This window comes from Cygnus atratus, chromosome 4 (genome assembly GCF_013377495.2).
Source record: "Cygnus atratus isolate AKBS03 ecotype Queensland, Australia chromosome 4, CAtr_DNAZoo_HiC_assembly, whole genome shotgun sequence".
Taxonomy (NCBI): Eukaryota; Metazoa; Chordata; class Aves; order Anseriformes; family Anatidae; genus Cygnus; species Cygnus atratus.
In genome coordinates this window covers 37,430,444-37,448,957 of record NC_066365.1, presented here as the reverse complement: position 1 = coordinate 37,448,957, position 18,514 = coordinate 37,430,444, and the positions used below count along the sequence as shown (strand labels likewise).

The window sequence follows — 18,514 nt, the reverse complement described above, 5'->3', positions numbered from 1 at the left end:
ATGGTTTAAGCCAAGCTCCAATGACTTTTTTTCCCCATCCTGTATGGTTATAGGAGATGCCTGTGGTCTTTCTGTGAAAGATGGTTGAGCTACAGTGAGATGAATGCTTACCAAGATACGTTATTTAATAAGGATTGCTCATATGTTAAAGGAAAGTTGAATCTCTCTAGGCACTTAACATTTCCTGTGATATCGGATAAATTGCTGTATTAAAATATATATAAAATAAATAGATACACATTTAAGTGTGTGTTCTCACGGACACACTTTCTCTGGTGATCAAAAGTTTTTAATTACAGGAAGGTAAAGGGGGCTTATTAAAATATTAGCACCTTTTCTGATTAATACATTTCCACTGATGCTTAATTTCAGGAGGAAATACTTTCACTCTGAATATTTTGAATAACCATACTCTGTTCTCCTTCAACAGCGGTGTTACGAACATAAGCAGTATAGAAATGGGTTGAAGTTTTGTAAACAGATCCTTTCTAACCCAAAGTTTGCAGAACATGGAGGTAAGTTTTCAACTGGTATGTCCTCACTTCCCTCCCCCACATACTTTAAGATATAGTAATAATTTGTAAGCTTTGTAAATATATATACCATTTTATAGTTAACCATTTGCCCTTAAAACAGATTTTCTTACAGTATTAAGAGCGTCCAAAAACCTGCACCATGACAAAGACAGTCTTTCTGTTAAGATTTGTAGTTTAAAGATTGATCGTACCAGTAGTCATAGCCTGCCGTTCTTTATGCTGGCAGTCATTATAACATGGTGCAAGTTTCTGAAATATATATTGTTTAAATCACTTTTTCAGGGGAAATTATTTGTTCATGATCAGGAAGAAGTGCAAGACAAAAGGCAGAGGTAGATATATATTGTTCAGCTTTGTATATTGTTCAGTCAGCTTTGTGGTCTTGTTAGTTTTTCTGAAGGAATAGTCTTTTTGGAAGAGAATGAGGACAGTGTTTGCCCCTTACTGTATTTTCAGTCTGTTTTTACTACCTGAGTTGAAACTTTCTTTCCGTTATCCAAAAACTTTCTTTGTGAACTAGGTTGGCACGGATGGATGTGTAGAAGTCTCAAAGTGTTGTGAATAGATGCTTGAGTGGTCACATTAAAAGATTCCCTTATCAAAATATTTGTAGAGCAAAAAGTTTTTAATGCCTTCACTTTTGGTAGAAATACTGCAAAAAATTACTGTCATGTATGACATACTTAAGTGAATAATCTGTTAGTGTAGTTTTCCACGTGAAAAAAAATGCAAAATCTCGATGTTGATAATGGTGTCTGAATTTGAATGTATACTATATTGAAAGTTGATATTTTAAGCTTAAAAGCTTATAAAAATGAATAACCGATATTTATTTAATCTTTGTGTTTTTTTAGAAACCTTGGCAATGAAAGGACTAACATTAAACTGTCTAGGGAAGAAAGAGGAAGCATATGAACTGGTGCGTCGAGGCCTAAGGAATGACTTGAAGAGTCATGTCTGCATCCTTTTCAAAATAGAACTTCCGCTTACGAATGGGAAAGAGTTCTTTTCTCTAACTACTTGATTTATGGAGTAGCAACAAGAGTTGTTACGATTATGCTTCAAACTGGAATTTCAGAATTTAAAATTGTGTCCAATATATAACAGTATTTTGTTTAAGTTAATGGGCAAATGATTTGCAGCTATCCTTGTAGTCACAGTTAACTCAGGTTATTCTAGCTTGCATTGTATATATTTGTTTTTATCATTAAGCTGCAACTGTAACCTTGTGGTGGGCCAAACTAGGCTTTTAAGCACATGGTTTGCTCTAAAAGCAGTAGTTGCCATTACATTGATCGGTTGTCATATACTTAGAATGTTGGAAATGCAAGCACTCCAGTTGTCTAATAATAAGCCCTTATTCAAAAATATATTTAAGCTTGACAGTCTTTTTCAGAGATCCTACTACAATTTCCTCATCCAGTACATGAAAAGTAGAGTTTACAGCATATCCATGTAACTGGTGAACAGTTTTATATTTTAAGTTTGCAGGCAGTTTCTTCATATAGCTGAGGAAAATAATGGAATGATTTTGGCATAAAACGGCTTTAGAACTTTTTACCAACTGTTCTGTCACTGCTGTGTTACATATGTTCTCTCCCTGCTCAAGTTCAGTAGAATCCTTAACAGGGTTTTCCAGGTTGGCATGTCTATGGCCTTCTTCAGAGGTCAGACAAGAAGTACGATGAAGCTATCAAATGCTATAGAAATGCACTGAAATGGGACAAAGACAATCTTCAAATCTTGAGAGATCTTTCTCTGCTACAAATTCAAATGAGGGATCTTGAAGGTTACAGGGTAAGTATACATACTACATACATTATCAACTTCTAGGGAATTGTGGCAAAGTCTGCGAATTGTTTCATGACGCTTTTAAAAAGTATACGGACTTAGACTGTGAAATCCAGCATTAAAACTGTGTGCTCTAACTTCATGAAAGTAAAAGCAAACATACTACTGAGCAATTTCTGTGAAGTATACAGACTAAGTCACATAGTATACTATTCTTTTATCTCACTGTGGAATTGTTTGCTAAACTTTTTCTAATGCTGCATAATCCAGGTGTAGACAATCCACGGTCTTATTATTATTTACTTTGAGAGATTCCTGCATGTCCTGAAGAGTAGTGTTTTTCAGGCAAAGGAGTTTCAATTTTTTAATCACTTTTTAGCATATCTCTTTAGTGGCCTCTTCTTCTAGATCAGTGGCCACTAGTTTTCCTCTCAGTAGTGGCTGACAATACTAAGCAAGAAGTATGCTGCATGAAACGCCATGTTTTGGTTCCTATCTAACCTGGGCATTAATACACAGCTTCCTCGGGGGCCATGCATTTCCTTACCTTTTCTGTCAGCTGTAAGATTCTTTATTGAAACCCTTGAATATTCCTCTTCTGTATAGATTTAGTACTCAATATTTAGATTACTACCTTGTTTTTTCCTATTTATTTCGGATTAATTGTGAACACAGTTTGGTAACTTAGATAGAAAGCCTCTTTCTTTTTCGGCCTGCTACTGCAGTGCCCAGTTATTTGCTGCCTTGCATCAGTTGTCTGTATTTGGCACGTGAGACGTTCAGTGCTAAGCAACTATTATGAAGTGGTAGTGTCATGGCTATGGTGCTTCGGTAAAGAACACACACTTTCTATCATCTTCTGTACAAATGCTACTCCTAATGTAGTTAGCTTTTTTGATTTCTTGAATTGCAAGCTGATGCCTAGCTTGCCAGTAGCTTTGTTTCTTAAGGAGTAACTGCTTCAGTTCGCTATGCATATTGTGGAGTTGTTTCAGTGTGGTTCAGACTAAGTAATAATTTCTGCCCATGTGTCTATCTTATTAATAAATATTCCTTTATTTTGTAAGTCTTGATTGATTCTCAAGACTTCTCCTCTTGCATTTGTGATAATCACTGTATTGCTCACTTAAGATTAGTCTGAACAATTACAGAAGATTTTTTTCTTTCTTACTGTGCCATGCAGGGATATGTGACATCCTAAGTATTTATAATTCAAACATTAATGAGTTGAAAAAAGCTTTAAGTCTTTGTGTCTGGAAGCTTGTATGCTTTTAAGCTTATGTAGGCAAGCGTAAGAAGGTATCCCTTTTCTCTGCAATAATCTCTGTTGAACTTCAGACGTTTGCCCAAGAGACTTAGGATAATATTTTATATTGGGTTTCAATCTTTTCAGTAATTTAGAAATTTGACTCCTCTCTCACTGAGACAGGGTAGCCAAAACTTTAACATAGGTGCCAAAAATTCATTTGTAAATATATATTCTCTTTGAAAAGGCATCTGGATAAATGTGATTACAAATACATAATTATTAAGCATGCAAGTAACATGTTTACAGAATGCGTTAAGGATTAAACTTTAACATGTTTATAAGCCAGTAATCTATGAATGGTCATATACAAGTTTATGAAGAGCATGAAGAACTGGAATACAGTTGGGGGGGTATTTTTGTTGTTTAAAGGTTGTTTTCTTTTTGCTGTTCGTTCTTAGCTTTAGCTTCTACCCTCTCACATTTTATAATATTTTAAAGGATCTTCCTGCAGTCTAATGAAACTGTTGTTACTATTTTAGTTCTTTTCTTGATCTGTGCTTTTGACTGTTTATGCTGTTTAGTAAGTAGTAACTTTTTTTCTTAATTTTAAAGTATTTGAAGGTGTCTTCCAAAAGTCTGTAACAAAACAAGTCCTGGCTTTTCTCTCAAATTAAAGCAGCATAAACAGCATAATTCCAAATCTGTTGCATCTTCCAGCTGTAATTATTTTCTGGCCAAAGAATAGGGATGTGCTTGCCTGACCTATTTTGCATAATGACATTTCTAATGATTTAATATATATATATTTCCAAGGTGAATTGGAAACATCAGTATATAATAAATATTCCTGCAGCTCAAACGAAAACATCTTTAATTTCATTCTGTTCACAAGCAGTAATACAGGAAAAGTGTGTATGTAATACCTTAAAGTTAGTCTGACTCATGAGTCTTTTCAATTAGAAATGATGTAAAAATACAATTTTTTAATTCAGTTGAGATCATTGTAGTGTTTCAAAGTTTGTTTCTTTTGGTTCAAAAATAATCTTTACATATAGAAAAGTAGTTTTTAATGACATTCATTAAATATCAGAACGCTGAAGACAGAGCACTGCATAATGAATTCTGCAGAGCATCAGAATAAAGTCAGGAAAATTAATAGCTACTTCTTTGCAGGAAACAAGATACCAGTTGCTTCAGCTCCGACCCGCACAGCGAGCATCGTGGATTGGCTATGCTATTGCTTACCATCTGTTGGAAGACTATGAAATGGCAGCAAAAATTTTAGAGGAATTTAGGAAGACACAGCAGGTAAGAGGAGAACATGGAATTCTTGAGTGGATTACTTCCTAAGACAAAAATGAAACATATCCTGTCATGATATGCAAAGTTTATGCAGTGTTAGTCAAATAAATTAAATCCCAAATGCATTCTAGAAGCCTGAGCTTTCTCATGTCTCTTGTCCTGTGTAGACATCACCTGATAAAGTGGACTATGAGTACAGTGAACTGCTGCTGTATCAAAATCAAGTCCTCCGTGAGGCAGGACTAAACAAAGAAGCTTTGGAGCATCTTTGTACCTATGAAAAGCAGATCTGTGATAAACTGGCTGTTGAAGAAACTAAAGGTAATTACTTTTCAAAGATACACCTAAATGCACGGTTATAAAATGGAGTGCCTGTGCTGTCAGCTTTTTCCATCTTTTGCAACTTTAATTTAAAAACAAATTCAAGAACTGTTTAAATTCTGTGCTGTGCCTATCATATGCCTCTCCCAGGTAGATAAGTCGTCAGCAGAGTGCAGACATGCTGTTCTGAAACTTTTGAGCTGATGAATGTTTTCTGACAGGTGATTCTGAATTGTTCTGAAATTCTGTTTGGCTAGTTTAGCCAGACCTGTGCCATCCTAGGATTTGATACTGGTCCTGACAGAGACCACTTGCTGTAAGGGCAGAATAATTTTTGGCAAAGTAGAAGGCTTGTAATTATACTCAGTCGCTCTTAAAGTGTATGGAAATAGACTCTTTGGGTGGGCAACCCAATATAATCTTCTGTTATTGTATTGTAATAATGCTAGCATATAACAACAGAACAATATAATACTCTATATTACATTCCATTGCTGAAATGCAGAATGATAGAAGCTTGTCCTTACGGCTCTGTTGACAGGTACACTTACTTAAAGTATGCCTTGTTCCTCTTCTGTGTGATGCTGCACAGTACTTCTCTCACTGTTCATGTAAAACTGCCAGCTTATCAAAACTACTGTCTGTTCATAGCCCACACTGGAATCTATTTGGGTGATTGCTTGAAGCAAAGAGATTTTTACTCTTATATTCATGTAGATATAGTAACCCGCTCCCTGTTCCTGCTCGACAGACTCAGTGTTGTGCAAACAAACTACGAATGGACTAGTGGCAATGCTATGAAAATTGTGTGGTATTTCCTCAAAGAAAGTGACTGCAGGCAGCTCTCTTCTGAGTGGGTTACTTGGTTTGCATATGATTGTAAACAGGTGTTGGGATTACGCGATTGCAGACTATTTTTCAGACATAGCCTGGGCTTTCGGTTTTGGGGAATGGGAGTTGCTTTTACAAATTATTTGAAAGACCTTTGGCACATTGTATTCTCAAGTTTTTGCTGAAGGTCTGAAACATGATTTTCAAACAGGACCCCTGCAAAAAAAAACAAACAAACAATAAAAACACATTCTAGTGAACTACTGGGGAAAAAAAGAATGGAAATGCTCTTTGCAGTCTGTGCAGTAAGGTACTACTGTTGTGTTGTTGGTTTTAACTTAGCTGCAGTCACATACCACAGAAAAGCCTGCTAATAAATGAGTGCTGTCTGTAAATTTCAAGTGTATATGCAAAAGCCATTGTGGATGGAATACAGCTGACAAACCCTGAAAATAGTACTGGCACTTGCCACCATGGTGAAAAATGATAACTTCCACCAAAGAGGAATAATTTAAGTTTATTTTCCAGATTCTATCATTCTTGGTGAGTGAACTATTGATGTTTTCCCTGCGCTTAGATACTGCAGGTAGTCCCCCAGCCCTATCTGTGGGAAGAGGCATCTTTTGATAAAATTACGTTATGGCATAGAGAAGAGTTAACACTGACTTCTGCATTTTGCTCTTGCAACAGGTTAAGAAAATCTTAACCTTAATCTGGAATGACGCTGTTTCACCTCTTGTGTATAATCTTCTAGTGTGTCACATTTACAATATCAAAGCATTGTAAAATGTAATCTTCTCCTGTGAGATAGGAAATTTGAATTTTGTTCCAGCTCCAGCATCAGCAAAGACGCTAAGTACAGTTAGACCTAGACTTTAGTTTTAGCCATTGTATCTTTTAATGAATTATCATTAGAAGGAAACTTGCTTGTAGAATCTTGAGAATTCGTTAATCAGATCAATGTCTTGATTTTAAAACGTCGGAGTTAGTTTTATGAAATATCAGACTGAAGAACCATTCTTTTATTTGCAGCTCTGCAGTTACAGTTTGGTTTTCAAGATGCTATACACATGAAATACCGTGTACTGCTTTTAATTGCCTTCTGTAGTAAAAACTGCGCTTAAAGTAACCAGTCATTTCTGTAAGTGAGAAAAAACACATGCATCTTGCTTTTAACATTAAATTTTCAAGTAAATTTCAGGAGTTATTGGCTGAGTTGTGGGATCTTACTTTAACTGCACCTGTTGTCAAAGTAAAAGTATCTGTCAGCTAGTTTGTGGTGCCACTTTGATCATTTTTTCCTAAGAAGTTAGAATCTACATGGAGTCAAGGATTATCTAATCTTTTACTGTAGAGTAATTAATACTATACTGCTTCATTCTCCTGTTACCTTAATTAAAATTTCTTAAATTTCACACAGGAGAACTCCTGCTTCAACTTGGCAGACTTGAAGAAGCAGTTGATGTCTACAAAGGATTGCAAGAAAGAAATCCTGAAAACTGGGCCTACTACAAAGGCCTAGAAAAGGCACTTAAACCAGGTAATGATTTTATATATTGTAGTAAGCAAGCTGTTTCTGAACATTTGGCACTTATGTGTGTTGAAAACTGGTATTGCATTATTTAAAGACATGCTCAATTAAATTTTGCGTTTTTGTCAGTGTGTATATATTGTTGTAATTTTAAGGAAAGCTGTAAGGATTCTTGTGTTATTGTTACCATATATTTAAAACTGAAACAAACCAAAAAATCAGTCATCTCATCTCAGTGTGCATTATTGGAAGATGAAAATTATTTCCAATAGAATAGTTTAATTCAGCCTTTTTCTCCTACTCCGTCTTAATCTTATGTTACAGGTAATACAGGTTTTGAAAAAACAGACATGATTCTCCTGAAAGACAGATCTTTTCTTTGTTCACAATTTTAGCACAGTGTTAAGACAAGAACTCTTTTTAAGATGAGATGTGTGCAATTATAGCCAGTGTTGGAAGAGGAATTTAGGGATACTGAACATCTGAAATCATTTCCACTGCAAGTGGAAATTAATGTTCTCTAGGAAGTATATGCTCATTAGATCTTATATCTGACTCTTCTTAACCAGATCTAGTTATTTCCCTCATCTCTTTTCCCCACTTTCCCATCCTGACAAAAAAGTAAACTGTAAAATTCTGTTCCAGCAAATATGATGGAGAGGCTAAAGATTTATGAAGAGGCCTGGACGAAATACCCAAGAGGACTAGTTCCAAGAAGATTACCGTTAAACTTCTTGTCAGGTAAGTGCATCTTTGAGCAGGTAATGATCAGCACTTGTGTTTCTTAGATGCTAGTGTTTTATCGGCAAAAACAGCCTACAATTGATAAGTAATGTGTGGTAAAACAAAATCAACAGGTCTTTTTCCTCTCAAGGTGAAAAGTTTAAGGAATGTCTGGACAAGTTTCTAAGGATGAATTTCAGCAAAGGTTGCCCACCGGTCTTCAATACTTTGAGGTCATTATATAAAGACAAGGAGAAGGTAGGATTCTTTTATCCTTTTGATCTATTACAGCATAATAGTAGCTGTTATACACTAAAGAGAGAAGCTTTTTTCTTCAGTGCTCACTATGTCTGCACTGTTGTTTATTCTGTTCTAGTATTTCTAGAAAAATCAAGCAGAAGCATACATAGCCTTGTGCCTAGTTTGTAAATGTAGAAAACTAAGATTTACTAACTAAAAGCTGCACTAAAAAAAAAACCTAAGATTTACTAATTAAAAGTGGGGGTGAGGGGGAGAGAAACCGAGTACGTTCCCATATGTGTTGCAATTTAGGTTATTGCAAAATTTTCTTACCAAGAATAACTAGTCTGGGGAACACAAAGTAGCTCAAACTGGGATGAAATACCATCTTGCTTACAGTTTTTCTGTCTTGTCTTGCATGTGTAGGTGGCAATCATAGAAGAGCTCGTGGTAGGTTATGAAACCTCCCTAAGAAGCTGCAGGTTATTTAACCCAAATGGTGAGTGCTAAACTATCTTACTTCATGGAAGTGGTGCCTGGTATAAGCATTATAGGACCATTCAGAGGCAGAGAATCAGTGGAGAGTGATGAAATTGGAATCATGTTTTTATTCCTGTTCCCAAAACAGAACCAAACCACAACCATCCTTAGAAGGGATTTCGGCTGTCAAATTTTAAGTCTGTACACATGTATCCAGTTATCATTTGCCTTCCAGTTTTGAGTTCAGGTGTTTTATTTTCAAGGCTCGAGTTGATCAATGTACAGGAAACTGACATTTGAAAGCTATGTTGTAATGTTCAGTAGCATTGTCAAACTGTAGCATTGTCAAAAATGAATTTCTATTTATTTGATGTTTTATACTGATTTAGTAGGACAATCTACAGGGTTTTTTAGTTTGGAGCTTGTGGTGAGGTATTTTGTCTGCCTTGTGTGGTTTTTTGTTTGTTTGCTTGGTCTTTGAGAGATTAAAAAAACAAGCACTACCTTGTGCATGTTACAGCTGACTACTGTTTTTGTTGTGAGTTGTGGTTCTACATGTATTGAATCTAACATTCACAGTTTCCTCTGTAGTAGTTCTATGATGTTTCGTTAGTTATAAGAGTTATAAGCTTAATCACATTGTAATGGAAAGTCTCCAAGAAAAATCTGCATAAAATATCAACAAAAGATAGTTTTGAAGTTTTGGTAGGTGGATTATGATGGTGTAATAATTAGGATAGTATGAATAACAATATACATTTAAAACTTCATGGAATAATCATTATTATTAAAACCTTTTTACTGAAGTTGTAACCAATTATTTCCCTGCTTCGCAAAAATAATGCGATTCTTCCTTATGAAGTTGCTTGTTAAGTTTTTGTTTGAGTAGATAGCTTACTATAATTTCAATTAAATATTTTCTTTGATATTAAATTTCGTTCAAATAAACAACGTTCTTCTGCCTTAAAATGAACAAATCGATGTAATTGCATGTTTGGTTATAATGTAAACTGAAGAACCGGAATCTTCTGGCACAACCAGAACCCCCGTGCCCTTTTTCCCTCCCCTGCAAGGTGCCTTTGCTTCATATTCAAAATTAAGCAGCAAACTTAACTTTAAGGCTTCCTTAGTTCTGTGGGTTTCAAGCAGAGCTCTCTAGCTTTGAAAACTGACTTGTTCATAGCACTGTTTTGTTGGCTACACTTACATGAATAGTGACAATAAATCTCTCAAAGGTAGAGACAGAAAATCTTTTTAAAGCTGTGGTATGGAACAGACGTTTTTATTTGAAAATACTCAAGTCTGTGGACTGAAAAAGTGTAAATGCTGAATGTACTGAAATGTTTTACAGTGTTAGTGTGCAACAGTTGTGTTCAGCGGGACTTCTTGCTGTATCCTTCACCTAAAATGGCATTCAGCGAGAACTCTGTGCGCTGCGGTTCTGCACTTCAGGCTGCCCTGGCTAAGGGGCTAGTTGGATCAAAGTGCAACCATCTTCTGACTTGCTAATTCATGTTTCTTTTCCTTTAAAACCATGGTGTGAGAAGGGAAGAAAATGTGCTTAAGTCTTGTCAAAACATAGACTTAGAAGTTACTTACCTGGACCCAGGAATTCAGAAACACTCCCGGGTCTGATGTGGCAGCCTGATATAGAGGCAGAATTAACTTTAGTGGCTATATGTGTAGTTTTTTTGTTTATTTTTTGTCATGTTACTTTAATAAACTGAACCAAAAAATCTCCCTCTGATTTTCTTACTGTAGATGATGGTAAAGAAGAACCTCCAACCACTTTACTCTGGGTCCAGTATTATTTGGCTCAACATTATGATAAAATTGGACAGCCATCCCTGGCTCTAGAATATATAAATGCTGCTATAGAAAGTACTCCCACTTTGATAGAACTGTTCCTTGTGAAGGCAAAAATCTACAAGGTAAGTTTGGCCCACTCTTGGTGATCAGAGGATATTTTTTTGGCATGCTGAAAGACTTTTACACTTTAATGGTTTTGATGGAACAGTGAAGTGCTAAGCTTGTTTTGAAGATTTGAAGAATCCATGGGAAATGTTGTAGTGAATTTTAGTGTGTTCCGAAAGAAACGTATTGGTTATCTAGTTTGATTTTTTTAGTGTGCATGAATAAGCCCTTGTGAAGATTTCTGAAGTCAATAAAGGACAAGCGTACTGCAAGATGTAGGTTATCAATTTGCAATTATTTTCATATTAAAGAAGATCACCCTGATCAATTTAGTTGATGTTATAAATGTCATCCACCTAATATTACATGCACACATTTCTTTTTCTTAACTATTTAAAAACAATTTCTCAACTACAATATGGTATTCCCTCAGAATGGGATTAACCAAAGTGGTTTTAGGTATTTTCAGGAAAAACTTCTAGTGCCAAAAGACCTGTAACTCCATAATGATGGAAAGTAGTTGCTCTGCTTTTTTTCTTTTAAGATCCGTTACTTTCCTGAGAAAAGCTATTTATAAAAATAAGTGTAGAAAATTAACTAGTTATATTAAACAGAGTTGATCTGCTGTACATGTTTTATACTTCCCGAGTCTAATTTGCATTTCTGTTTGTTTAAGCATGCTGGAAATATTAAAGAAGCTGCAAGGTGGATGGATGAGGCTCAGGCTTTGGACACAGCAGACAGATTCATCAACTCCAAATGTGCGAAATATATGTTGAAAGCAAACTTCATTAAAGAAGCAGAAGAAATGTGTTCTAAGTTTACACGGGTTGGTTGCATTTAACTATAGCTCTTCTGAATAGTGTGGGCCTAATCCATTATGGAATAATTTTTTAACCTTCCACTTACCTTAATTACAATCCTTAAGTTCTGTTTCAGAGCAAAAGTGGTTGCTTGCTTTTACTAATGGTAGTTGGTTTCACGGATTGAATTACTAAGCATGATTCCATAGCGTTAAGTGAAATTGCAACATTAAAACCTGGATTTGATTTCTTTTGCCACATAGGAGAAATACAGGATGCCCTTTCAAGAGAGGACTGGTTTTTTTGTGGTTTTTTGAGAGTTCTTTGAGTTTAATGTTGATTCTATTGGAGATAGATATGAGAGATATGATCAAGTAGCCTGTCTTTCACGTTGTTCTAACAGGAATATGTTAAGACTAGTCAGAATTCTCTTTTAAATAAATTTGCTATGGCTTCTGGGTGAGAGGCATTCTGAGATGTTCTCCTTTTGTGAGCAAGCTTTCATCCCCAAGGCTATGTTTAATAGTGACAAAGGAAGCTGCACGTTGTATCTTTTTTCTGCATCTGCTTACAATGAATTAGTTGGCAGGAAAAAAAACTGATGCAGGAAATTAAGTAATCCATATAATGAAGCTTTTGTCCCCACAGTAACCTATTCTGATAGGTTTGGTGGTCTCATAGATTACTTTTTTTTAATTGAGTTCTCTTGCTGTTGTTCTTTCACATCTGAAAGTCAAAATAGTTCAGTGCAGTCTTCCCAGAATATTTGGCAAATGATAGCTTTTTAATTCTGGCAATATGATTTGTGTGTTGTTAATGGGAGGGAGGCAAAACACTTTTGGGACCTTCCTGCAAAGTAAAGTTATTTTTGCTTGTCCCGATTTTCTCTTTGTTGAAGACTAAGAAGAACCTGGAGTAATGTAGGTTGAACAAGGGGTATTCATAAGGGAAAAGGTAAATGATTTTTTTCTGAAATGGTGAGTGGGAGTGTGCAGGCAAACACAGGATGGGGTTTGAGAAGGAAAAAAAATAAATATATAACCTTAGTAGGTTTATGTGGAGCTGTTGATGCAAAATTTCCTGCGAATCCAGGTTAATTCACTCTCAAAATGCCTTAAGCAGCTTCAAGATGATGTCAAAAAAGCAAGCATCCCAGTTGCCCCGAACTGAACTTTAAAAGCATGATTTGATGATGCTGCACTTTGTAATCTTTTTTCAACTCCTTTTGATCTTATATCTAGTGCTCAAGTGCAAGCTTCATAAAAATAAAAATTAAATTAAAGACCTAAATCAAGCATACTGAAAATGGAACTTTGACATTTTTTTCTGATTTCTAGCTACCCAGCACAGCCTGGTTTGAAAACTGCCTTTCTTCCTCATTTGAAGCATTCTCCTTACCCTTCCTTTTGAATATTATCTGACTATTATCTGTCGCTTTCCCAGCTTTGGTTCTTGGCTGATTCTTCAATAGCTTGGTTTTGGCGTGATCACAAACTCTGTGAATGGCTGAGGCTGACATTAAGCTTGACAGGTGTATGATAAGTTCTACAGATGTATACAAGCATGTACGAATACCAGATTTGAAAGACAACCGTAATTGTTTCTGAATTAGAAGTGATGAAAGCTACTAGTACTGCTTTCCTTTCCCACCACTCTATAGGGCTGATCCCATAAGAAACTCCTATTATTTCACAGGAAGCACTATCAGTTACTTCCGTACTTAGCTCGATCAGGAAGTCTCTGGAAGACACAGATTGGCAGTTTTAGGGGAAAAAAAAAATCCTGCAGGTGTCAGTGTCATGCCGTGTGATAAAATTTTTCTGTAATTTCTCTTCATGCTGCAATATGTTATACTTGCAAGCCATATTGAAAACACTGAGCGAATGCCTCTCCTATCCTAAAGATGAGGAACTCTCACGGTAATGTGGTGACTACCTGGCTATTAATTGTGTCTTTGAGTCTTTGAAAAAGTGAAACATACAAGAACAGTTTTCTTCAGCTTGGAGTCATGATTAATGAACAAAGCAAGTTCATCTTGTTCATTGCTTGAAGCATTGTTTTGGGTAGAGGAAATTAAATAGAAAATTCAGTGGAAATGTGGGACCACATAAATAAAGATGATACGATAAAGATTATATCAGGGTAGAAGTGCACAAAAGGGCCAAATTAAGGAATAACTGTGGCAACTTCTAGCTTTCAGGACTACAATTTTGAAATTGGTCATTATTTTGATGGCCTTTTTATTTGTACTTTTAACTGGTTAACAAATTGAGATTTTTTTTCTGTAATGCTGTTTTTGCTTTTAGGAAGGAACCTCGGCAGTAGAGAACTTGAACGAAATGCAGTGCATGTGGTTTCAGACAGAATGTGCGCAAGCTTACAAAGCAATGAATAAATTTGGAGAAGCACTTAAGAAATGCCATGAAATTGAGAGAGTATGTATCTAGTCAAACTGGCCAGGTTGGAAAATACTAGCTTAAGTTTACTGTGCTAATATGCTTCCTTTCTGAACAGTAAGAGTATACTTCATTTAGATTCTGGAAAGATTTTGTTTCTCATTGGGTGCTGGGAAGTTGATTAAATTACGTTTTCTTCTAAAACTGACATCGCAAACTGTGTGTTAGGTTATATTAAGTATTTTAAATATCCAGGAAAGAACAGAAAACAGTCAAAAATAAGCTTAGTTTTGGTAGAGTTCATTTTAAAAAAATATACAGGTATTTGGGTAGAAACCAAGAATATTTGTATTTTAAGTCCAAAAAATGGTGGCTGAGCTGACAAGCCCAGCCTTAAAGTAAATGAAAGATGTCACCTGTCTTTGAGGGACAGAATAAATGTAATAAAATCATGTCCTCTCATTTAAAAAATAATAAACAAAAACTAAGCTACAGGTTAAAAGAAGCTATTAGGAATATAGAGACTTCTTAAAGTAAAAAATGTATTCAAAAACAGGGGAATAAAACTTCCCTGCACGTTAAATGCAGATTTTTTTCCAAAGGCAAAAAAAAAAATTGTTTGGACAGCTTCCTTTAAAAAAAAAAAGTTTTGTTTTTCAAGCACATAAGGGTCTAGAAACATAAGACATTTGAGGGTGTAAAAGAAGTACTCAAAAAGGAGGACTTAGTAGGAAGCTACACCTCATTGCAAATGCAGACACTTAACGAGATTTCAGCAATGATGCTTATCAGCTGGCAGGACTAATTCATTCTCAGAACAAATCAAAAATGATTCTCAAACAGTGGTCAGGCCCATATTTTATTTGCACAAATCCTTTGCAGAAATTTGTGTAAAATCCTTTGAAATAATTTGTGTAAGAAACTGCTAGTATTGCAATTCGCTGTGGGTACCAGAAGAGGTTTGTAGATGTGGAGCTGACTTCAAAATGTTTTTGATGGTCGTCCAAGGAATTAAGTCAGTGTTTGATGTATTTACTAGATTAGTTGATGAAAGGTGTAGTAAAGATCAGAAGCAAGAGCTAAATCTGTTGTATTCAGAAAACATCAGCAAAGCTTTTCTAAGAAAAAAGTATTGCCTCTTGAATCTTTAGGAGGTGTTCTGGATTTCAGAAATGCTTTTGATGTCAGCTGTCACTTGAGGGAATCTATGCTGTCTCAGAAAAAGAAGGAGAGTTGATTTCATTGATTTGATTAGCTGGTTCATGACTGGGAAAACAGAATAGGACCAAAAAAAAAAAAAAAGCAATTTTTACGAGAAAAGGAGTTTAACATGGAGATTCCTAGGGTCTCCTTCGTTTGATCTATTGATAAATGATCACAGAAAGGGAGTTAATAGTTCAAGGACTTGTGATGTAAAGCGATTAAAAACTGGCTGCAGAAAGCTGCAGAGAAGCATCTCACAATACTGAATGATAAAACGGCCCATGAAAACTTAATGTTCAACAGAGTAGTTGGGGGAGGAGTGACAAGAAGACTATTTTGCATGAATGTAAGCAGTAATAGATCTTAAGTGAATTATTGCTGCTTGGGAAAGAAATCCTGGAACTGTTATAAGCAGTGTTGCAAAAACTACCCTGCTGGTGTAGAGCAGCAGTTGAAAGGACTAACACTAATGGGAATTAAGTGACTATAGAAGTACTTTTCCTTCCATTATGTAAATCTATAGCACTGCTTACATTTGAATATCCCATTTGGTCATTCTTGACTCCTTAAAAATGTGCCAGTAAAACATAAGCTATGGAATAACTTCTGCAGGAGGAGAGTGCAATTAGCTTGTCACACTGCTTGATCTTTAGTTTGACCAGCAACAACTGAGTTAGGATGAAGTATGAAATCACAAATGTATGGAGAAGTTGAAGAGTGGAATGACTTTTCACTCTTTCTCAAACAAAAGTAAGGGGACATTGAGTGGCAATGAGGAAGCAGCTCCTCAACAAAAAGAAGTACTTTGTCATATCACATGTGATTTAAGTGTGGAATTTGTTGCTAGGGTACTTAATGGAAGTCAAAAGTATAAGCTGAAAAAAAATAGCTAAGTTCATAGAAGAAAATTCAAGTGCCATTTAAGTACAGCAAAGGGGGAACCTTTGAACTGCAAATGGTCAGAGGGTAGCTACAGTTAAGAGGTTGTGGACTGGATGAGTTTTGATTCTGACCTAAGATGCCATCTGGTCTTTTCACCATTACTTTTTGTTTATTAACTCATGTTTCAAAAAGGGTCAACAGCAGTCAAACAGCATTCTTCTACTAAATTATTCCTTTTGGAGGGGGGTAATATGCAAAGTCAAGGTTAGTATCTTGCTGTTAATACTTGCTAAATAATGTTGTGTTGTGTTAGCATTTTGTAGAAATCACAGATGACCAGTTTGACTTCCACACTTACTGTATGAGGAAGATTACTCTTAGGTCTTATGTGGACTTGCTAAAACTAGAAGATGTACTTCGACAACATCCGTTCTACTTCAAAGCAGCACGAATTGCCATAGAGATATATTTGAAACTTCATGATAATCCCTTAACAGATGAAAATAAAGAACACGAGGCTGATACAGGTATTGAACCCTAAGGATTTATTAAATATGTAGTTTCACTAGTTAGTGGATGTACTATAAGAATACTGGGCCTTCATAGTTGTCATTTGGAAGTTTCTTATAATAACCAAATACAAGGTTTTTATCACAACTCAAATAGTAACTTGGAGTGGAAGTAGATGTTCTACTGACAGCTGAACTAAAACAAGTTTTTATGTAGGTATGAAAAATAATGCGCTTTTTTTGTAGTGACAATTAAATTCATAAGTAAAAACATATTTGTGTTATGGAATGGCTGAAAAAACATTGAATTCTCGTGGTTGCTCATCCATGAAGTAACAGATAGAAGAAAGTGTGCTTGGAGTGGCTATTGCTGGAAAAAAAAAAAAATCAGTATGCAAAAGTATGACTAGCTAGCACCCTACATTTTAATCATCTCTTGCTATTAATGTAAAAAGTGTTTAAATCCTTAATTCTTTTTTTTTTTTTGCTCGTCTTCTGATTGGAGAGCAGCTTAAGTGATTATGGCTTGGGGCACCTCAAATAGTATGAATAGAGGCTGTTGAATACTTAAAGAAGGATTTGTCAAGTTTTAAGATTTCCCATCTCAGTTCATTTGTGTGGCTTCAGGTTCATGTTAAGACGAGTAGAAGTGTAATAGAATTTTTCGTAGCTGCTTTTATATGCTTTTTCATTTAATTCTCTATGCTTTAATTGGAGCAAGGAGAGGATCTGAGTATGAATCAAATTTAATGTATCTGTAGGGCATTAAAAGCAAAACTGGAACTATCTACACTGAAATGTGACTGTTTCACGCTTTTGTTAGATCATTTAATACGTCAAATGTAACATTTCTGTTGTGTAATGCCTAAGGAAGAATGTGTATTGGTGTGTACTTTTACTCCTGACACTGTGAAGTCATGCGGTGATTACTTTGCCCTGCCCTCAGTTTGCTATACTGTTGTTCTAATTCCTGTTTTCCTGATTTCACATAGGAATTAATTACAAAGTAGTAGTATAAACAATAAAATGTCTCTAGTAAACAAACTTTCACAAATGTAGTGGCAGCATTACTAGTTAGTAGACATGGTTTGAAAGAAATATTGATGGTATCTGGCAACAGATTATACATCAACATTGCCTGTCTTTGCCCTTTGTGTGTGTACAGCAAATATGTCTGACAAGGAGCTAAAGAAGCTACGAAATAAGCAGAGAAGAGCACAGAAGAAAGCACAGCTGGAGGAGGAGAAGAAGAATGCTGAGAAAGAGAAGCAACAGAGGAATCAGAAAAAGAAGAAAGATGATGATGATGAAGAAATTGGAGGACCGAAAGAAGAACTTATCCCTGAGAAATTGGCAAAGGTGCTTTCTAATGTTAATACGAAGCGGTTGTAGAAATTTGTAGAAAAGTTGCTGTGAGGATGCAGACAATTTGGAAGCCATTCAGATTACGTATTTATTTTATGTATGTCTGCTTTCCACAGGCAGCATTAAAAAAAAAAATTCTAGGGATTGTTGGGTATACTTTCAAAAGTGTACTGAAATCACTGCTTTTGTGCCTAGTTTTGAAAGGCAGCAATTGAAGTCATATACGCTTGCTACGGGTGAAATTATCTTCGTGTGTGGATTGCACCAACTTGCTGGCTATACTAGCTAGCAGATGGAGTTATTTCTATTCTGCATGTAAGGTGATTACCATTGCACTCTTTATGGCCCATATTAAATTTTTATTTATTAAGCATAGGCATTCTGTGGAAGAGGAGACTTTGAGACACTGAATGGTTTAGCAGCACTTATTTGCATTTG

The 18,514-nt window shown here is 35.6% G+C and overlaps 1 protein-coding gene across 1 annotated transcript in view; it reads left to right on the top strand.

Moving 5' to 3' along the window:
• The window catches only part of NAA15 (N-alpha-acetyltransferase 15, NatA auxiliary subunit), a 41,413-nt gene that overhangs the window by 14,238 nt on the left and 8,661 nt on the right, over window positions 1-18,514 (top strand). The window contains exons 2-15 of the mRNA XM_035551204.2: window positions 431-515; window positions 1,391-1,495; window positions 2,176-2,333; window positions 4,750-4,884; window positions 5,046-5,199; window positions 7,451-7,570; window positions 8,207-8,302; window positions 8,436-8,542; window positions 8,951-9,023; window positions 10,766-10,935; window positions 11,595-11,747; window positions 14,028-14,156; window positions 16,516-16,729; window positions 17,877-18,070. Coding sequence (XP_035407097.1) covers window positions 431-515; window positions 1,391-1,495; window positions 2,176-2,333; window positions 4,750-4,884; window positions 5,046-5,199; window positions 7,451-7,570; window positions 8,207-8,302; window positions 8,436-8,542; window positions 8,951-9,023; window positions 10,766-10,935; window positions 11,595-11,747; window positions 14,028-14,156; window positions 16,516-16,729; window positions 17,877-18,070 — 1,893 coding nt within the window. The remainder of the gene's footprint in view (window positions 1-430; window positions 516-1,390; window positions 1,496-2,175; window positions 2,334-4,749; window positions 4,885-5,045; window positions 5,200-7,450; window positions 7,571-8,206; window positions 8,303-8,435; window positions 8,543-8,950; window positions 9,024-10,765; window positions 10,936-11,594; window positions 11,748-14,027; window positions 14,157-16,515; window positions 16,730-17,876; window positions 18,071-18,514) is intronic.